The 18409-nt window shown below is 47.6% G+C and overlaps 1 protein-coding gene across 7 annotated transcripts in view; it reads right to left on the bottom strand.

Annotated features, from left to right (window-relative positions):
- The window catches only part of FAM107A (family with sequence similarity 107 member A), a 90096-nt gene that overhangs the window by 19668 nt on the left and 52019 nt on the right, over positions 1 to 18409 (bottom strand). For 2 of the 7 annotated variants that reach the window (XM_081524662.1, XM_081524665.1), the window contains exon 1: positions 16964 to 17164. The exons of 1 other annotated variant lie outside the window; for it this stretch is intronic. In XM_081524662.1, coding sequence (XP_081380788.1) covers positions 16964 to 17042 — 79 coding nt within the window. In that variant the 5' untranslated portion in view covers positions 17043 to 17164. Of the gene's footprint in view, positions 1 to 2462; positions 3423 to 16390; positions 16674 to 16963; positions 17165 to 18409 lie in introns of those variants that run through there. 4 more of the 7 variants (XM_081524661.1, XM_081524663.1, XM_081524668.1 and 1 more) reach the window with 3 other exon arrangements.

Genomic DNA, 18409 nt, shown 5'->3' with positions numbered 1-18409 from the left:
ACAGATGGCTAAGAGGCACATGAAGAGATACTCAACATCACTGATTATTAGAGAAATACAAATCAAAACTATAATGAGACACCCACCTCACACTGGTCAGAATGGCCATCATGAAAAGTCTCAAACGATAAATGCTGGAGAGGGTGTGGAGAAAAAGGAACCCTCCTGCAGTGTTGGTGGGAATGTAAATTGGTACAGCCACTATGGAAAACAGTTTGGAAGTTCTGCAAAAAACTAAAAAGTTTTAAAATCTAAAAAGAGCAATCCCACTCCTGGGAAATGGGAGGAAACTGTAATTCAGAAAGATATATGCACCCAAATGTTCACAGCAGCACTATTTACAGTAGCCAAGACGTGGAAGGAACCTAAATGTCCATTTAACAGAGGAGTGGATAAAGAAGATGTAATATATAAATACAATGGAATATTACTTAACCATAAAAATGAAACAATGCCATTTCCAGCAACATGGATCGACCTGGAGATTATCCTACTAAGTGAAGTCAGTCAGATAAAGACAGATACCATATGGTATTGTTTACATGCAGAATCTTAAAAAAATGATACAAATGAACTTCTTGACAGAAACAGATTCAGGCTTAGAAAACTTATGGTTGCCAGCCGGTAAAGGTGGGGAATAAGGATACATTGGAATAAGCGTATACACCCTGCTATATTCAAAACATAATTAATAAGGACCTACCGTATAGCACAGTGAACTCTGTTCAATATTCTGTAATAACCTAACTGGGAAAAGGATTTTAAAAAATGCACGCACACACACACGTGTGTGTGTGTATATATGTATAACTGAATCACTGTTGCACACCTGAAACTAAATCAACGTAAGTGTAGTTCAGTATGACATAAAAAATAAGCTTCCTAAGTGATTCTTAATAGACAACTTTGTAACACAGAGTTAAAAAAAACAAACAAACAAGTTTTCTTTTGCTTTGGCCTGAGTGATTTCAGCTGACAGGATGGACTGGCTCTTGGCGGTGGGTCTGATTACAGTCAATGTGCTTGGCAGCTTTGTGACCTTGGATGGGTACTTAACTTCTGGATCCTTTTCCCTACAATCAAGATGCTGTGAAGACTGGACAGGCTGAAGTGGTGGGGGTGGGGTAGAGGCAGCCAATGACAGACTGCGACTGTAGCCCGCCAGGCTCCTCTGTCCATGGGATTCTCCAGGCAAGAATACTGGAGTGGGCTGCCATACCCTCCTCCAGGACTCTTCCTGACCCAGGGATCAAACCCGTGTCTCTCATGTCTAACCTGCATTGGCAGGCAGGTTCTTTACCACTACCCCCAAGGGGACCTGTGTGGAGCACCTGACATCTGATGAAGGCTCGTTCGTTCGCCTGCATCTGGATCTCACAGTCGCCCCCAGGAGGCAGCCAGTGGTACTGTTTTATTCCCATTTTCTAAATGTGAAAACTGAATCTCAGCGAGGCCAAGCTCCTTGTCTAAAGATATGCAAAATAAATGGCAAAGTCAGAAGCTCTGGGCCCCAAAGTCAGTGCTGTTTCTACCACTGCAGTATCTTCCTGTCTCTACAAGGCATCTCCTCAGTCAACCAAGCAGGTTCACATCCCTTTCCTCTCTGGACACTCGAGAAACCCCAGTAAAGAGGCAGTGGGAGCCCTTTCATAGTGAGAAACCGGTGCTGGTAACTGGAGAACTCTGCCCTCTCACTGGGGAGCCCAGGCCGGGCCCTCACTGCTCTGGGTTTAAGCCCGAATCCACCGGCCTGTCTGCCCACCGCGGGGCTGTTAGGAGAGTCCAGCTGGTGGCCGTGCCTCCCGGGGTGTTGTTCGAGTCTTCACTCCTCTGCCCTCCCTCCCTCTGCCCTTGTTCCTCATTACTGTTCAAGCTGCTGAGTTTACAACACAGCCAGTGATGACCTTGGTTCAACATTTTACGGGATGGAGACACAGAGGAGAAGGGAACCTTTGAAAATAACTACTGACCAAGGAGAAAGAGGCATTCAGTAAAAGTGACAAGCGTGGCCATCGCATTTCCGAACCTTCGTGCCTCTTTCCTCCCAGTGGGCAGAGTACCCATTTGTATTTCCCTGGCCTGCAGCCACACCGTGGCATATCTGGGAGTCTCCTCCACACTTCCAGCCCCCCGCCACCGATGCCTGGAAGCCCCTGCCAGAGCCGCTTGAACACTAGGATGCAGCCTCCCTCAACCACGAGAAACTGACTCAAGACAAACTCCTCAACATTCTGCCTTGGGTCTCCTGTGACCTCCTCGTTTGTGAGATGGTCTGGTGGGTACACAGGGTTTCAAATCAGTTCCATAGCAGAGTACAGGGCTGGACGTGGAAGGTCCTTAGCGAGGGGGGTGGAGAGCCCTGTGCAATTGATCAAGGCACAGTGTTGGCCCACCAGTGGCATGATGCCAGCCGCCCCACTTGAGCACTGCCTCTGGGGGGGCAGATCCCGGCAGGACTTAACCACCAGTGGAGCGAAGAGCCACTCAGGGTCCAAGCTGGCCAGAGATGCAGGTACGGGGGCTGCCCCACAGCTGGGAAACCACTGGCTTTAGTAGCAGTTCAAAAAAGTGACACACCCGATCCCAGAGCTCCGTGATTTTTGGCCCAGTACCAGCCTTGCCTCACACTGCAAAGTGCTAAAGCCAAATCCAGGCGGGCAACGCACAGCCGTGCCCTCACCCTGTGCCATGAGCTGTGCTCAGCATCGCGGCCGCATCTCATGAAATCCTTACAACAGACTGAGGAGGTGGTGCCCTTGAGAACCCTTTGTGCCAGTGAAGACACCGAGGCTGAGGGGTCTTTCCCAGATCACACAGCCCGCACGTTGAAGGCTCCGGAGCCTGAGCTGAGCTGTCTGCCTGGGACCGTCTCGGCTGGCCTCGGACCTGTCAGTTCTCAAGAGAACTACAGCTGCTACGCTATGTGAAGTGGACTTGGTGGGTGAGGTCACACCACACATGAACTCAGATGCATCTGAGCATTCAGAAGAAAGAGATCCGCCAGAGCGGGGCGCGGGGGAGGCTGCATCTGGGTGCTCCCTACACGGCCTCTCCGATCCCTTTCCCAAACCCAGGTGCCCGGAGGCACCCCAAGTCATTTCGCAGAAAGAGGTACCTGGGCTCTAAGAGCTCTGCCTCCCTGCCAGCCTCCCTAGCGCTTGGAGGCTGCCCTTCTTCCCCCACCACACCCCTTCTTGGCACCGCACCCCAGCTCAGCAGCAGGGGAGACAGAAAAGAGACGGTCTTACTTCTCAGCTGAGCCCGTGTCCTTGGGAAGAGAATTTCCGCGCGCAGGGCTGCTGGTCCTCGCTCCTCCAGAGTCCCGGGTGAGCCAGGAGGGGCCGCCTCCACAGGGTGGTTCATCAAGCCCTGGGGATGCAGAGAGCCAGCGAGCGGGGCGTCTCTGCGTTCCTGTTTATTCTGGTATCATTAGAAAGGAACTGTTACTATAGTAACGGGTATTACACTTGGTGCTCGGCCACTTCCTCCACGTGGAACACTGTGTCCGAGCCACACTGCCAGGGAGGGAGGCACAAATAAGTATCGATTTGGTCAGGTCGTTGAGGAGCAAGGGCATGCCAAGCTTTGTTCTGAGCGGCGTGGCGCAGGCACAGGCATTTCCCTTGTTTCTGATGGGAGAGTCAGCACGAATGCCTTCTGGTACCTCCCTGACCCGGTGGGGGAGGCAGCTTCCTGCTGCCGGGCGCAGCTCCCCAGGGGAAAGTGGCTCTTGGTGCAAAAGGAGGGGAAACTAGGCTGGGCCAGTTCCAGTCACCCACTTATGGGCCAACAACTCCATCCTCGGTGTTTGTTCATGCCCTGAACCTCAGCAAGGAGCCACAGGATGATGCACAGGGGAGGTGGGTGAGTGGACGCTAGCTGGCTGTGGGCCAGCCCAGCCCTTGTGTTCGTCCCTGCTCAGCCCCTTGGGCAGCCAGTCGACAACCCCTGAGCCTTGGTTTCTGTGTCAAGTGTGGAAAACAACAGTGGTTGAGAAGAAATACAGATGAGCTGACCTGAGGGGAAGCAGGCGGTCAGTGCTCAGCAGGGAGGACTTCTCCCGCGGAGAGAGCTGGACTCGGTATGAACAGAGTGCAGGGCCCGGCGTGCAGCGCCGTGCCTGCTGGAGTCTGTGGTCTGTGGATCTCGTCTCAAGGAGTCAGTGCATGAGTGTGAAAATAAAGAGTGTATGTAGATACTGAAGGCCAGTGTGGGCGTGTACAGATAACAGAGGCATTCTCCTAGTTTCACAATCAGGGCTCACTTGAAATGTCCGAAGTGTTTTCTAGCCTGTGTTGTCATTCCTTAATCCCCTAGTGAGGAAGCTGACCTCCACTTAAACTTGGCCCTCTTCCCACCTCTACTTTCTCATGAAGAGTCTGGGTGGGCTGGGAAGTGATTAGACCCAGGGCGTACATCTAGCATGAATGCCAGCATTAAAAATGCAATTTTGCCTTCGTAAAATAGCAAACTGAGTCCAACAACCCATAAAGAGATCATACACCATGATCAAGTTGGATCCATTCCAGATTCACAAAGAGGGGTCAACATATGCAAACTGGTCAGTGTGGTACCCAATATCAACAAAGGACAGAAACCATACGATCACTTCAGTAGACGCAGAAAAAGCATTTGATAAAATTCAACACCCGTTCATGATGAAAATTCTCACTGAAGTGGGTACAGAGGGAACATATCTCAATGATAAAAGCTGAGGGGTGACAAACCCACAGCCAGCATAATACTCAACAGTGAAAAGCTGAAAGCCCTCCCACTAAAATCTGGAACAAGACAAGGATGCCCACTCTCACCACTTCTATTCAACATGGTATTGGAAGTCCTAGCCATGACAGTCAGGCAAGAAAAAGAAATACAAAGGCATCCAAATCAGAAGGGAAGAGGTAAAATCATCATATGCAGGTGACATGATATAGACAACCCTACAGATTCCACACAAAAAGTATCAGAACTGATAAGCTGAATCCATCAAAGTAGCAGGACACAAGGTTGACATACAGAAATCTGTTGGATTTCTTGCCATCTGCAGCAACATGGATGGACTCAGACATTGTCATACTGAGTGAAGTAAATCAGCCAGAAAAGGAGAAATATTGTATGACATCCCTGAGGTGTAGAATCCAAAAAGAAATGATATGAATGAATTTACAAACAGAAACAGACTCACAGACTTAAGAGAACGAACTTTTGGTTGCCGGAGAGAAGGGCGGGGAGGGTGGAGGGAAGGGATAGTTGGGGAGTTTGGGATGGACATGTACACACTGCTATGTTTAAAATGGATAATCAGCTGGGACCTGCTCAGTGTCATATGGCTGCCGGGATGGGAGGGGAATTTGGAGGAGAGCCGTCCACAAAGACAGACTCACAGCATCCACAAAGACAGACTCACAGCATCCACACAGACAGACTCACACCATCCACACAGACAGACCCGCACCATCCACAAAGACAGACCTGCACCATCCACAAAGACAGACCCGCACCATCCACAAAGACAGACTCGCACCATCCACAAAGACAGACTCAAAATGGCTTAAAGACTGAAACACAAAACATGACACACCATAAATTACCAAAAAAAAACCTCACAGAAAAGAACACCAGCAAAACGTTCTCTGACATAAATTGTGGCAAGATCTTCTTAGTCTCCTGATGCAAAAGAAATAAAAGCAGAACCCAGATGGCTGAAGGTAAGCTGTGGAGCTCACTGATCTCCACAGATACGTCAGAGATACAAGTGGAGTGATTAGTACAGAACACCACTGAATGCTGGCAGAAGACCTCTGACCTCTGACCGGGAAAGAAAACATTAACCCACACAGAAGAAGCATAAAGCGTGATATCATCACAAATGGAACCCTACAAAGCAATAAAGAAAGAATAAACTACGTTACAGAAACATGGATGTTGAGTCCTTCCCCAAGCCAAGGTGCGAGGCCCTGTACTGAGACCACCCAAGTGGAGCCCAGAACCAAGGTCATCTCTGAAGCTATCTGAGCCCCTTTGTAACCATTGCCAAAAGCCCCTGATCATCCTTAACAAGCTTCCCGACTTCAAATTGGCAAATACCCCACTCCAGTAAACAAGCTATGGCTCCCTAACCAATCACCTAATGCCAGCCTTCCAGCAGGAATTTTCTTTGTCTTGACCCTATAAACACAAAATTGGCTATTAACTCACGAAAACCGTCGACTCACCCTCATCTGTCAGGAGGTCAGCCTGTCAGGAGGGCAAGTGCAATGCTTGCCATGTCCACATTATCTCTGCTCTTTGTTCTTAATAAATTCACTCCCTTCTGCAGTACTGTGCCAAAGCCTTCGACTGTGTGGATCACAACAAACTGGAAAATTCTGAAAGAGATGGGAATACCAGACTATCTGACCTGTCTCTTGAGAAACCTGTATGCAGGTCAGGAAGCAACAGTTAGAACTGGACATGGAACAACAGACTGGTTCCAAATAGGAAAAGGAGTACGTCAAGGCTGTATATTGTCATCCTGCTTATTTAACTTCTATGCAGAGTACATCATGAGAAACGCTGGGCTGGAAGAAACACAAGCTGGAATCAAGATTGCCGGGAGAAATATCAATAACCTCAGATATGCGGATGACACCACCCTTATGGCAGAAAGTGAAGAAGAACTAAAGAGCCTCTTGATGAAAGTAAAAGAGGAGAGTGAAAAAGTTGGCTTAAAGCTCAACGTTCAGAAAACTAAGATCATGGCATCTGGTCCCATCACTTCATGGGAAATAGATGGGGAAACAGTGGAAACAGTGTCAGACTTGATTTTTTTGGGCTCCAAAATCACTGCTGATGGTGATTGCAGCCATGAAATTAAAAGATACTTACTCCTTGGAAGGAAAGTTATGACCAACCTAGATAGCATATTAAAAAGCAGAGACATTACTTTGCCAACAAAGGTCTGTCTAGTCAAGGCTATGGTTTTTCCAGTGGTCATGTATGAATGTGAAAGTTGGACTGTGAAGAAAGCTGAGTGCCGAAGAATTGATGCTTTTGAACTGTGGTGTTGGAGAAGACTCTTGAGAGTCCCTTGGACTGCAAAGAGATCCAACCAGTCCATCCTAAAGGAGATCAGTCCTAGGTGTTCATTGAAAGGACTGATGTTGAAGCTGAAACTCCAATACTTCGGCCACTTGATGTGAAGAGCTGACTCATTGGAAAAGACCCTGATGCTGGGAAGGATTGGGTGTAGGAGAAGAAGGGGATGACAGAGGATGAGATGGCTGGATGGCATCACCGACTCGATGGACATGGGTTTGGGTAAACCCCGGGAGTTGGTGATGGAGAGGGAGGCCTGGCGTGCTGCAATTCATGGGGTCGCAAAGAGTCGGACACGACTGAGTGACTGAACTGAATTGAACTTCTGCAATACTCTGTGTCTGGAAATTCTTTTCCAACCTGCACTCAGACTGCCCCAATAATGGATGCCTCATGGAAAAAAGGATGTTGAGAGTCAGATGCCACAAAAGAATACATACTCAGTGATTCTTCTTATATACATTTCAACACAGAGAACGCATGGTGATGGAAGTCAGAATAGTGGATCCTGATTGGATAATGTTAATCAGACAGGTGACTGTGCAGGTGGATCCCAGTTTTAAATACATCAGGCTGACCATGTAAGATTTGTGCACTTAACTGTAGGGGTGTCACACTTAAGCAAAAATTTTAATATTTTGGTTTTCACTAATAGCTAGACAAACCAGAAGTTCTCTTCAGTCAGGAATAACATCAACGATGCAGTGAATTCAATTATAAATACACTATACCTTTTTATTTGATGAGAATCACATGAATATTTATGAAAACCCATTTATTTCTAAGACACAAATGATTTCCAGCTTCTGTCCTCCATAACTTCCATAGAATAAATTTTGATCATTTTTAAAGACATGCACTCCAGTGTTTGCAGCGCTATTTACAATACCCACGACGCGGAAGAAACCCTAAATGTCCATCAGCAGAGGCTAGCAGTGAAAGATCGGAAAGAGAAATTGAGATGATGAGATTGTTTACCATGGCGAAGAAAGGAAAATAAAAGTCCATTGGCAGAGGAATGGATAAAGAAGATGTGGTACATATATACAATGGAATATTACTCAGCCATAAAAAGAAAGTAATGCCATTTGCAGCAACATGGATGAACCTAGAAATGGTCATACTGAGTGAAGCTAGTCAGACACAGAAAGGCAAACATATGATATCACTTACATGTGGGTGGAACCAAAAAAAATTGGGTGCAAGTGAACTTATTTACAAAACAGAAGTAAAGTCACAAATGTATAAAGCAAATTTAGAGGATGAGAGAGGGATAAATGGAGAGAATAGGATGGAAATATATACACTAGTATATATAAAATAGGTAACTAATAAAGCCTACTATAGCACAGGGGACTCTGGTAAGTACTCTGTAATGGCCCATATGGGAAAAGAATCTGAAAAAAAAGATGGATATATGTTTGTGTGTAACTGATTCATTTTGCTATACACCTGAAACTAACACAACATTGTAAATCAACTATACTCCAATAATTAAAAAAAAAATACTGTCATTTGCAAGCAACATGGATGATCCTAGAGATTATCATACTAACTGAAGTAAGTCAGAGAAAGGCAAATATATTATATCACTTAAATATGAAATCTAAAAAAATAACACAAATGGACTTATTTACTGACTCACAGACACAGAAGAAAATTATGGTTACCAAAGGAGGTGGTGGGGAGGGACAAATTCAGAGTACGGGATCAACAGGTACACACTACTGTATATACAATGAATAAGCAATGAGCAAAGATTCACTATATAATATAGGCACTATATTTAATATCTTGTAATAATAATGGAAAACTATCTGAAAAAATGTGTTTATATATGTGTATGTATATGCAGTCATATATATATATTTAAAAACTGAATCACTACTGTACACCTGAAACTAACATATTATTTGTTTTTTAATTGGAGTATAGTTGCTTTACAATATTGTAGTTTCTGCTGTACAACAAAGCTAACATAATATTATAAATAAATTTTAAAAAAAAATGCACTTTGATCCTCTTTGGCCTGTGTTCCTCAGGTAACCAACACTTATTGAGTACCTAATGTGTTCCCGCCACTGCCCAGTGCTGGAGGTACAGTGTAAATGAGACCATATGCTTGTGCTCAGGTAACTTGCTTTCAAGGTGGGGTTCAGACCAAAAAATGAGACAAATAAGAAAATGTTGAGCTGCGGCGAGTGAACATTCTGACAAACACAAGACTGGGCAAGATAGAGGGGAAGGCTCGGGACCTCAGGAAGGGTGGGGAGTGGGGAGGTAACATGTTCGGGAGGCTGGAGTGGTGGGGAGGAGAGCATCCCAAAGTGAAGACAGTTAGTGCAGAGGCCCCAGGGTAGGATGCCAGGAGGCCACTGGGGTGGAGGCTGGGCATGAGCAAGACAGAAGGAAGTGGGGGCAGGCAGGCCTGCGTGTCCTGGGAGCTTTGGCCAAACCTGCCATTCTGGAGCCACTTCAACTTACAGGGTCCCACATTTGCCCGCGTTAAACAATTTTCTGGAAACAAGATGCATTCCTTTTATTTCTTCTTCCTAAATTGTTTCTTAACGCCCTCTTGAGTGGTGCCTCCCCCAGCTTCCCATCCTGCTGTGGCTTAACTTCATGAAATCTGATGGTGGAAGACTATAACTAAGTTCTTGTCCTCAACACATGTTGTCCTGCTGTGCAGACAACTAGTATTGGGGCATTTCCCGGGGCCCACAGTGTCCTCTGACAAGGGAAGAGTAACACGGATGCTGGGGCAGGAGGACTGCTGAGAGTGTCTGCTCGCCGCCCGGGGCAGAGACACCCCCAGCCCGTCTCACCCCAGAGGAGCTGACTCCAGCCGTCCATCCCCACTCTGTGTTCCCTTTATCAGAGGGTTCTGATGGCAGCACCAGAGCAATCGAGAGCCAAGGACAGTCGGGCAGGAAACCCCCCCAGGTTGGGTGCCCTTTTCCCCAGGCAGTTGGGACCCACTGTACTTCTTCCACTAAAGCTCTTCTCGTCCAGCCTGTGTACAGACCCCTCAGGCTCACTCACCAGCCTGTCAGGGGAGGGCAGGGCCTCACCTTATGCTTCTTAGTATTCCTGTCCCAGTACCAGGTGCTCTGCCCCTACTGCTGACTTGCAGACACCAAAGACATGGATATCCCTGAACTCGGGACAGCACCGTCTTGCTGTGTGTGTGCACACACGTGTGAGCATGTAACTATGTGTAAAGTCAACAGCCACCATTTCCCAAGCCATACCTCATCAGTAAGAAATTATGCTACACCTTATAATGAGATGCCATCAATACCATATCTATTGATTAACCTAAAGAAAGATGTCTACTGCATATTTGGTGAAAAATCAAAGAGCAACATCATACACAGTCTGATTCCTCTACCTTTTTTTCCCTCCAGGATAAAGTTAGTATATACACTGAACTGTTAACAGAGGTCAGTTCTAGACCAACGTATCTCAGATGTCATTACTAGCTTTCACTGGGCATGAGTGTTACAGTCAAACTACTGGGCCATGTTTCTGGATTTCTGTATTAGAACCTAAGAGGGAGGGGCCTAGGAATTTGGAATTTTAGCAAGTTCCCCTGGGGATCTGTTTATATTCAAGAGTCTGAGAACCACTATTCTGCAGCATAAAATTACAGGCCTTTCTCTTTTGTCCCAGTATTCTTGTAATCTTTATGCCTTAAAAAAAAAAAAAGCATATATTGCCTTTGTTATCAGGAAAAAAAAAAAAAGATGAAAAATATAGGAAAAGAGCAACCTTTTCCAACCATAGTTACAATTCACATGTACATTTTACATACTGAAAAATAGAGGCCTTTTGGTCAAATGAGCCTAAGAGTGTACTCCAGGCAGTGGCCAGATTCAAGCCCAGATGCTGCCTCCTGCCTTGGTCTGTGCAGCTTTCCCATCCTTCCATACAGCAGGACTCCGAAATACAGGGGCCTGAGGACTGGCGTTTTTTGCTCAGTCCCATGGAGGACCAGAGGGGGATTCCAGAGGCTGAGCACACCTCTCCCACACTCCCCTTCCTGTCCCTCTGAAATTTGTTTTCTTGGGAAATAGACGAGCTAAAAAGAAGGTGGGTAGTGAAGACCTATCTGAGCCACCAGGAGAGCGTGAGGAACCTGGTGGGCTACAGTCCATGGGGTCCCAAAGAGTTGGATACGACTGAGTAACTTAACACTTTCACTACTCAAGGCCAGGAGAGGCAGTCATGAGTGGGAGCTGAGGAGTTTTCCTACATCTGTGGTGGGCTGGGGCTGCAATTTGCCCTAAGAAGTCCAAAAAACCCCTTTCCTTTGATTTCTTGACCCCCCCCCAACCCCCCCAAGCAGACGGATGCCTGGAACAGCTTATCTGGGCCCAGGAACACCAGACAAGAAGTTTCCATGGCAACTGCAAACTTCCTCAGCTCTGTATTCAGTCTAAATCTCCAAGGCCTCTTTTCAAGGCTTCAGTGAGGTGTCTGAGAAGCCACCCACAAAACAGCCTTAGGATCCAACCTCCCCCCCACCCACCCCCACCACCCTGACCCCCAACCTGCTCTGCTGAAAGGGCATGGCAGGAGAAGCTGTACTGGCAGGAAAACTTGTCATGGGATCCCTGGAGAGATTATAAAAGGAGTGACAGTCGCCTTTACAACAAATTTGAACCGGGAAGAATTTACCCTGTGGAGGGATTGAAGCATGAAAACAGGAAAGCGGGAGGGAGTGGGGAAGAACCAAGGGTCTTGTTTCAGAAAGCTGGCTCCCAACCCAGCCGCAGTTAGGCGTGCTTAATCTGGTCTCTTAGCTACAGAAGGACCCAGGGGGACCCCAGACCTCCAGCATATTTTAATTCACTTGCAGCCAGACAAAATATGGACAGTAGATTGAGGTACCAGAAAGGGGATGTGAGTGTGTGTGTCTGTGTGTCAAGGGGAACCAGGATAGACCATGGCTTATCAAGCCAAACAAACTTCCATGATGCTTGGCGATGGGGTTGCCAAATGTATTATAGCCAACAAAAATGCAGCATTCCAACATGTGTAAATCAATGAAGGTAGAACACACGCTCACACCATGCACAAAAATGAACTCAAAATGGCTTAAAGACTTAAACCTAAGACATGATACCATAAAACTCCTTGGAGAGAGCATAGGCAAAAACATTCTCTGATATAAGCAGTACCAATGTTTTCTTAGGTCAGTTTCCCAAAGCAATAGAAATTAAGAAAAAAAAAAAAGATGGACCTAATGAAACTGAAAATCTTTTTGGAAGCAAAGGAAACCATTTAAAAAAAAAAAAGCAGAAAAAACAACCTACAGAATGGGAGGAAATATTTGCAAATGATGTAACCGACAAGGGCTTAATCTCCAAAATATGCAGACAGCTCATACAACTCAACAACAATAAACAGCCCAACTGAAAAATGAGCAGAAGATCAAAGACAGGGGTCCCCAACTCCCAGGCCTCGGACTGCTCCTGGCACCTGTAGGAACCAGGTTGCACAGCAGGAGGTGAGTGGCAGGCTGATCAAGGGAAGCTTCATCTGCCCCTCCCTATAGCTCACATTACTGCCTGAACAGTTCCTCCCCTACCCGTGGAAAAATTGTCTTCCACAAAACCGGTCCCTCATGCCAAAAAGGCTGGGGACTGCTAAGCTAACACATTTCTCCAAAGAAGACATACAGATGACCAGTAGGCACATGAAAGATGCTCAGCATCACTCATTATTAGAGACACGCAAATCAAAACTACCATGAGGTATCACCTCACACTGATCATAATGGCTGTCATTTAAAAGCCTACAAATAACAAATGCTGGAGAGGATGTAGAGAAAAGAGAATCCTACACCGAGTGGGAATATAAGTTGATGTAGCCACTATGGAAAAACAGTATGGGGATTCCTCAGAAAATTAAAAATAGAATCACCATGTGATCCAGCAATCCCACTCCTGGGCATATATCCAGACAAAGCTATAATTCAAAAAGCTATATGCACCCCTGTGTTCACAGCAGCACTGTTCACAACAGCCAAGACACGGAAACAACCGAAATGCCCATCAACAGATGAATGGACAAAGAAGATGTGGTACATACATGCAATGGAATACTACTCAGCCATAAAAAAGAATGAAATAATGCCGTTTGCAGCAACACAGCTGCAACTAGAGATTATCATACTAAGTGAAGTAAGTCAGAAGGAGAAAGACAACTACCACATGATATCACTTGTATGTGGAATCTAAAATATGACACAAATGAACCTATCTACAAAACAGAAATAGACTCACAGACATAGAGGTCAGACCTATAGTTGCCAAGGGGGAGGGCTGGAGGGCGAGTGATCAACTGAGAATTTGGGGTCATCAGATGCAAACTATTACACACAGAATGGATGAACAATGAGGTCCTACTGTATAGCACAGGGAACTGTATCCAATCTCCTGGGATAAGCCATAATGGAAAATAATTTTTTAAAAAAGAATGTATGTATGTGTAAAAAAAAAAACCCCACACAGCAGGTCCAGTTAAATTTGAATTTCAGATTAGCAAACCCATACAATATTTGGGACATATTTGCGCTAAATTATTATTCATTGTGGATCTGCGATGCAAATGTAACCATTTTAATGTAACTTTTATCTGGCAGCCTTGCTTGGCAGGCAGCAGTGAAAATGATGACCATCATCTGGGTGCAGAGAAGCACAGACGCTGACGTCCACAGGCATCTGGGAAGGTGTCCCTCCGTCCATGCTGCGAGGACGCTGCCCTTCCTTGCAGGAACCTGGGCTGAGCTCCAGGTGGGAGAAGAGCCTCAGGGACCCTGACTCCAGCATTGCTCAGCTTACCAGGCTGGCCAAGCATAAGTTGTTCCCCAGAGGTGACACTTGCCAGCTCAGTGGTTAAGAACATGGGCTCTGGTGTTGACCCAGATACCAATCCTGGCTCCACTGTTGGGCAGCTCGGTGACCTTCAACTTCCTGCTTTCTCATCTCTAAAATGGGGCAGACATTCTTCGGGGGAATAAGGGGGACATGGCACAGGAACCACTGCACATGGTGCCTGCCATAGCGTCAGGCTTCCAGAGTGGTAGCTGTTATCTCACTAGCCCATTTAGAAACAGGAAGATAGATATTTATGCAAGTGAAGAAAGATGGGATTGAAAACTAGAGTCTGTACAAGCTCAGCAATGTGAAGCACACAACCACACACAAATCTCGCACAGCAAAGACCAGGAGACCTCCCCTGGATTACCAGTGGCTGCTTTATGGTTAGTGGGATTGTGGGTGAGCCTTCCCCCTCTTCATTCTTGATTTTCCAGAGTACCCGTGAGGAGCCTCTATTACTCTAATACTGAGAAATTATTTTCAAATAATTTGGAATGAGACATCTGTAAGTGTCATATTACTTGAGGCTGCTGTAAATGAGAATGGTGGCCATTGTGGGTTTGATCCTATCATACCGGTCCTCGGGGGGACTTCTAACAGGAGGGGGCTCTTGCCTCTTTCACTCAGCAGCCCAGTTGGCTCCTCACCCCCAACCCTTACGTCTTCCTTGTGGGAGACAGCTAGAGCAGTGGCCCCGGAGGCACATGGCCCTGGGTTTGAATCTCAGCTCCCACCTTGACTGGCCATGTGACACCCTAGACAAGTCATGTTACCTCCTGAGCCTCAGTTTCCTCAAGTTTAAAATAGAGCTTAATACCACTTACCTCCCCGAGAGGAGGGACTTCTCTGTATCAGCACATGCCTGTGCCTTTCACAGGGCCTAGTGTATAACAGTGGTCAGTACACATTGGCTGAATGAATAAATGAAGTTGATGAGACGGCAGATCTACAGCATTTGGCAGAGTGGCAATAGCTAGTGACCAGCAATCATTCAGGGCCTCCCAGGTGGCGCTAGTGGTAAACAATCTGACTGCCAGTGTAAGAGATGCAAGAGATGGGGATTCAGTCCTTTGAGTCAGGAAGAGCCCCTGGAAGAGGAAATGGCAACCCACTCCAGCACTCTTGCCTGGGAAATCCCATGGACAGAGGAGCCTGGCGGGCTACGGTCTATGGGGTCACTCAGTCACGACTGAGCACAGACACACACAGCAGTCATTCACCATGATGACTGTTCTGAGATGTGCAGACTTGGCATAGATGCACCAAAGTTTGTGTTTTCTACACATTAGTGGGAGAGAAAAGTTCCCCTAGCTGGACCATGGGCATGCTGCGTAAGCTCCTAGCGACTCGGTCTGCTCATCTATTAAATGGGGATAACAGCTGTGACTTGGTAGGGCTGTGAAGGCTGAGTCAGTGGCACAGTGCCTACCCTCTGTGAGGCCCCTGGAACCAGCCTCTGCTCCCTTCCTGAGTTAGAGCTGGGAGTCACTGCGGAGTGTGTGGCCCCCAGAACGACTCTGGCATGGCTGCCACTCTGGATGTATCGCCAGGAGAAAAATGTTCCTGTTTGAGTGAGGCTCACAGCTGTGGTTCCAGGTTAGAGAACACAGGATCTTCAGATTAGAGCTAACCTCTCCCCAACTTAGTGAGCGGGCAGGAACTGGATAGAAGCCCTTAGGAATGAGTGTCTTGTAGGGAAATCCCTGGAGCTGAGGTTTGCAATCAGCTTCTTCCAATTTCAGAGATCGCTTTCTGCCTGCTCTGGTTCAGCTAGATTTAAGGTACCCACCCCTGCGGCCCCCTGCGGCCCCCACTCCCCTTCCGGAAGGCGCCGCAGACCTTGGCCAGACCGGGCTTCTGGACTCAGAGAACCGTTGTTTCCAAGTTCCCAGGCAGTAACTCCGCGGCGCGATCTCCCCGGGGCGGGGCCCATCTAAGAAAAACCGCTCAGTCCCGGAGCAGACTCCGCGAGGGCAGGGGGCAAGCGCCGCCGCTGCGGACGCGCACCCACCGTCCACCGTTCTGCTCGCCGCGCTTTCAGCTGCAGGGCTGGGCGCCCAGGACTACCGGGTGGGGTGGGCTCCTTGCCCAAGGCAGAGGGTAGTTGCCTTGGGAGCCCAAATCCCTTCACATTTTCTTCTTGCCTGGCTGGCAGGGAGCCGGCAGGGGACCGGTTTACACCTCCTCTGAACGCCTGTCTCCAAGCACAAAGTTAGGAATGAAACACCCTAGACTCTCACTGCGGGAGTTCTTTTTCTTCTTTCCACATCCTTGTATTTTCCGAATTATTTTCACACTGACCCTATATTACATTTGTTTTATTTTCCTAAAGTAAAGGAAAAAAAAATACAACTATCATCCTGAGTAGAAAAGCAGTATGTGTTTACTGCAAATGAGCAAAAAGACAAATAGAAAAAAACATTTACCCAAATTCGAATCCTCAAAAACAACCGTCCTGTGTTTCTTTCCAAGTCGTTTTCTCCTTTAAGTGTGTACATCGAGAATACCGGTTCCTCACCTTCCTGGAACTTGTCCTCGCCGTCCCCCCTCCCCCTCCACACACACTCCTCTCACAGGACAGTGGAAGCCCTGCAGCAGCTGGCGTGTGCTTCTTCAGGCTACCAGTCTCACCCATATCCGTTCTCCCATGCCTACCAATGCCCTCCTGCACTTGGGCGAGTGCAGGAACTTTTGTAGTTATCTAACAGTGAGTGTGTATATGTGTGTGTGTGCGCGCGCACCACACGATCATATAAAAGAATAAAGCAATGTATCTAAGTAGACCCCCAAAAGAACGGATGTAGGGAGGAAAGAAGGAATGAAAGAAAAACAAACCAAAAAAAGTAAGTAAAAAGAATGAAAGACGGGAAGCAAGAAGGAAAGCACAGCAATGAGGGACCAAGGCGCCCTGCTAGCCAGAGGCTGAGCGCACTGCGCCCGCGGTGCCCTCCTCACGCTCTCCCGGAGGCGGTGGGCCGGGGAGACTTGCCACCACTTACCGGACCGGAGCAGCACCGCCCTGTAGAGCCCGGTGGCCTCAGTGGGCCCCCGCACCCGCTCTCCCAGCCTCTGCGCCATGCACCCGTGCGCTGGATTGCGGAGCTGGGGCTGCAAGCTGGGAGCGCACCGCGGAGCGCAGTCCTCTGTCGGAGCACCTTCACAACCGTGACTCGCCCGCGATCCAAACCCCGCCGCAGATCAGGTTACACAGGGCAGGAGCGCCAGGCCCTGAGGCGCCCGCGGGGGAGGGACCGGAGGCCAGGGCCAGGCCGGTATCTCTGCCCGGGCTGGGCACGGGTAAGCCTCTGGCGTGAGGACTCCTGCCTTCACGGTTCCAGGGCCAAGGCAAGAACCCCTTGTCCTGATTTCCAGCCTGGTCTCCTACCTACTCTTCTGTTTCCCTGGCCGCTGGCCTTGTTGAATGCTGCAAGCAGGTGTGGGGTTCTAGAGTGCCATCTCTGGGATCAGTTCCAGCGCCACTAATTAAGAGCTGTGTGACCCCACGATTCAGTTATCTAACCTCACAGAGCCTCAGTTTTCTCATCTGTAAAATGGGGATAGCCATAGTTCTCATCTCTCAGGGTTGTGGGGGTAATCAACACATTTTCTCTCTTAGAACAGTGGCTAGCACAAAAGAAATGCAATATATTGTTTTTATTTTTTTGTTTTTTGTTTGTTTGTTTGTTTCAGTGTTCTAAGGCATTCTGGGGTGGGTAACATTGAGAAGCTGGGGCTCTACTGGGGGAAGTAAGTTGTGGCGGGAGGCCCCTGGGATACCACAAGATTTCCTTCTCTGGCTTCATGGAATCCCTTTAACATCCAGAAATGGGAGGACCAGTTCAGTTCAGTCGCTCAGTCGTGTCCGACTCTCTGCGACCCCATGGACTGCAGCACGCCAGGCTTCCCTGTCCATCACCAACTCCCGGAGCTTACTCAAACCCATGTCCATTGAGTCAGTGATGTCATCCAACCATCTCATCCTCTGTCATCTCCTCCTCTTCCTGCCTTCAATCTTTCCCAGTGTCAGGGTCTTTTCCAATAACTCAGTTCTTTGCATCAGGTGGCCAAAGGATTGGAGTTTCAGCTTCAGCATCAGTCCTTCCAATGAATATTCAGGACTGATTTCCTTTAGGATGGACTGGTTGGATCTCCTTGCAGTCCAAAGGACTCTCAAGAGTCTTCTCCAACACCACAGTTCAAAAGCATCAATTCTTTGGCACTCAGCTTTCTATATACATGACTACTGGAAAAACCAAAGCATTGACTAGACGGACCTTTGTTGGTAAAATAATGTCTCTGCTTTTTTATATGCTGTCTAGGTTTCTTCCAAGGAGCAAGCGTCTTTTGATTTCATGGCTGCAGTCACCATCTGCAGTGATTTTGGAGCCCCCTCCCCCCAAAAATAATCACTGCAGATGGTGACTGCAGCCATGAAATTAAAAGAC

The sequence above is a fragment of the Giraffa tippelskirchi genome, chromosome 9, assembly GCF_054371585.1.
Source record: "Giraffa tippelskirchi isolate mGirTip1 chromosome 9, T2T-mGirTip1v1.2.pri, whole genome shotgun sequence".
NCBI classification, from domain to species: domain Eukaryota; kingdom Metazoa; phylum Chordata; class Mammalia; order Artiodactyla; family Giraffidae; genus Giraffa; species Giraffa tippelskirchi.
This window is presented reverse-complemented; position numbering and strand designations above follow the sequence as displayed.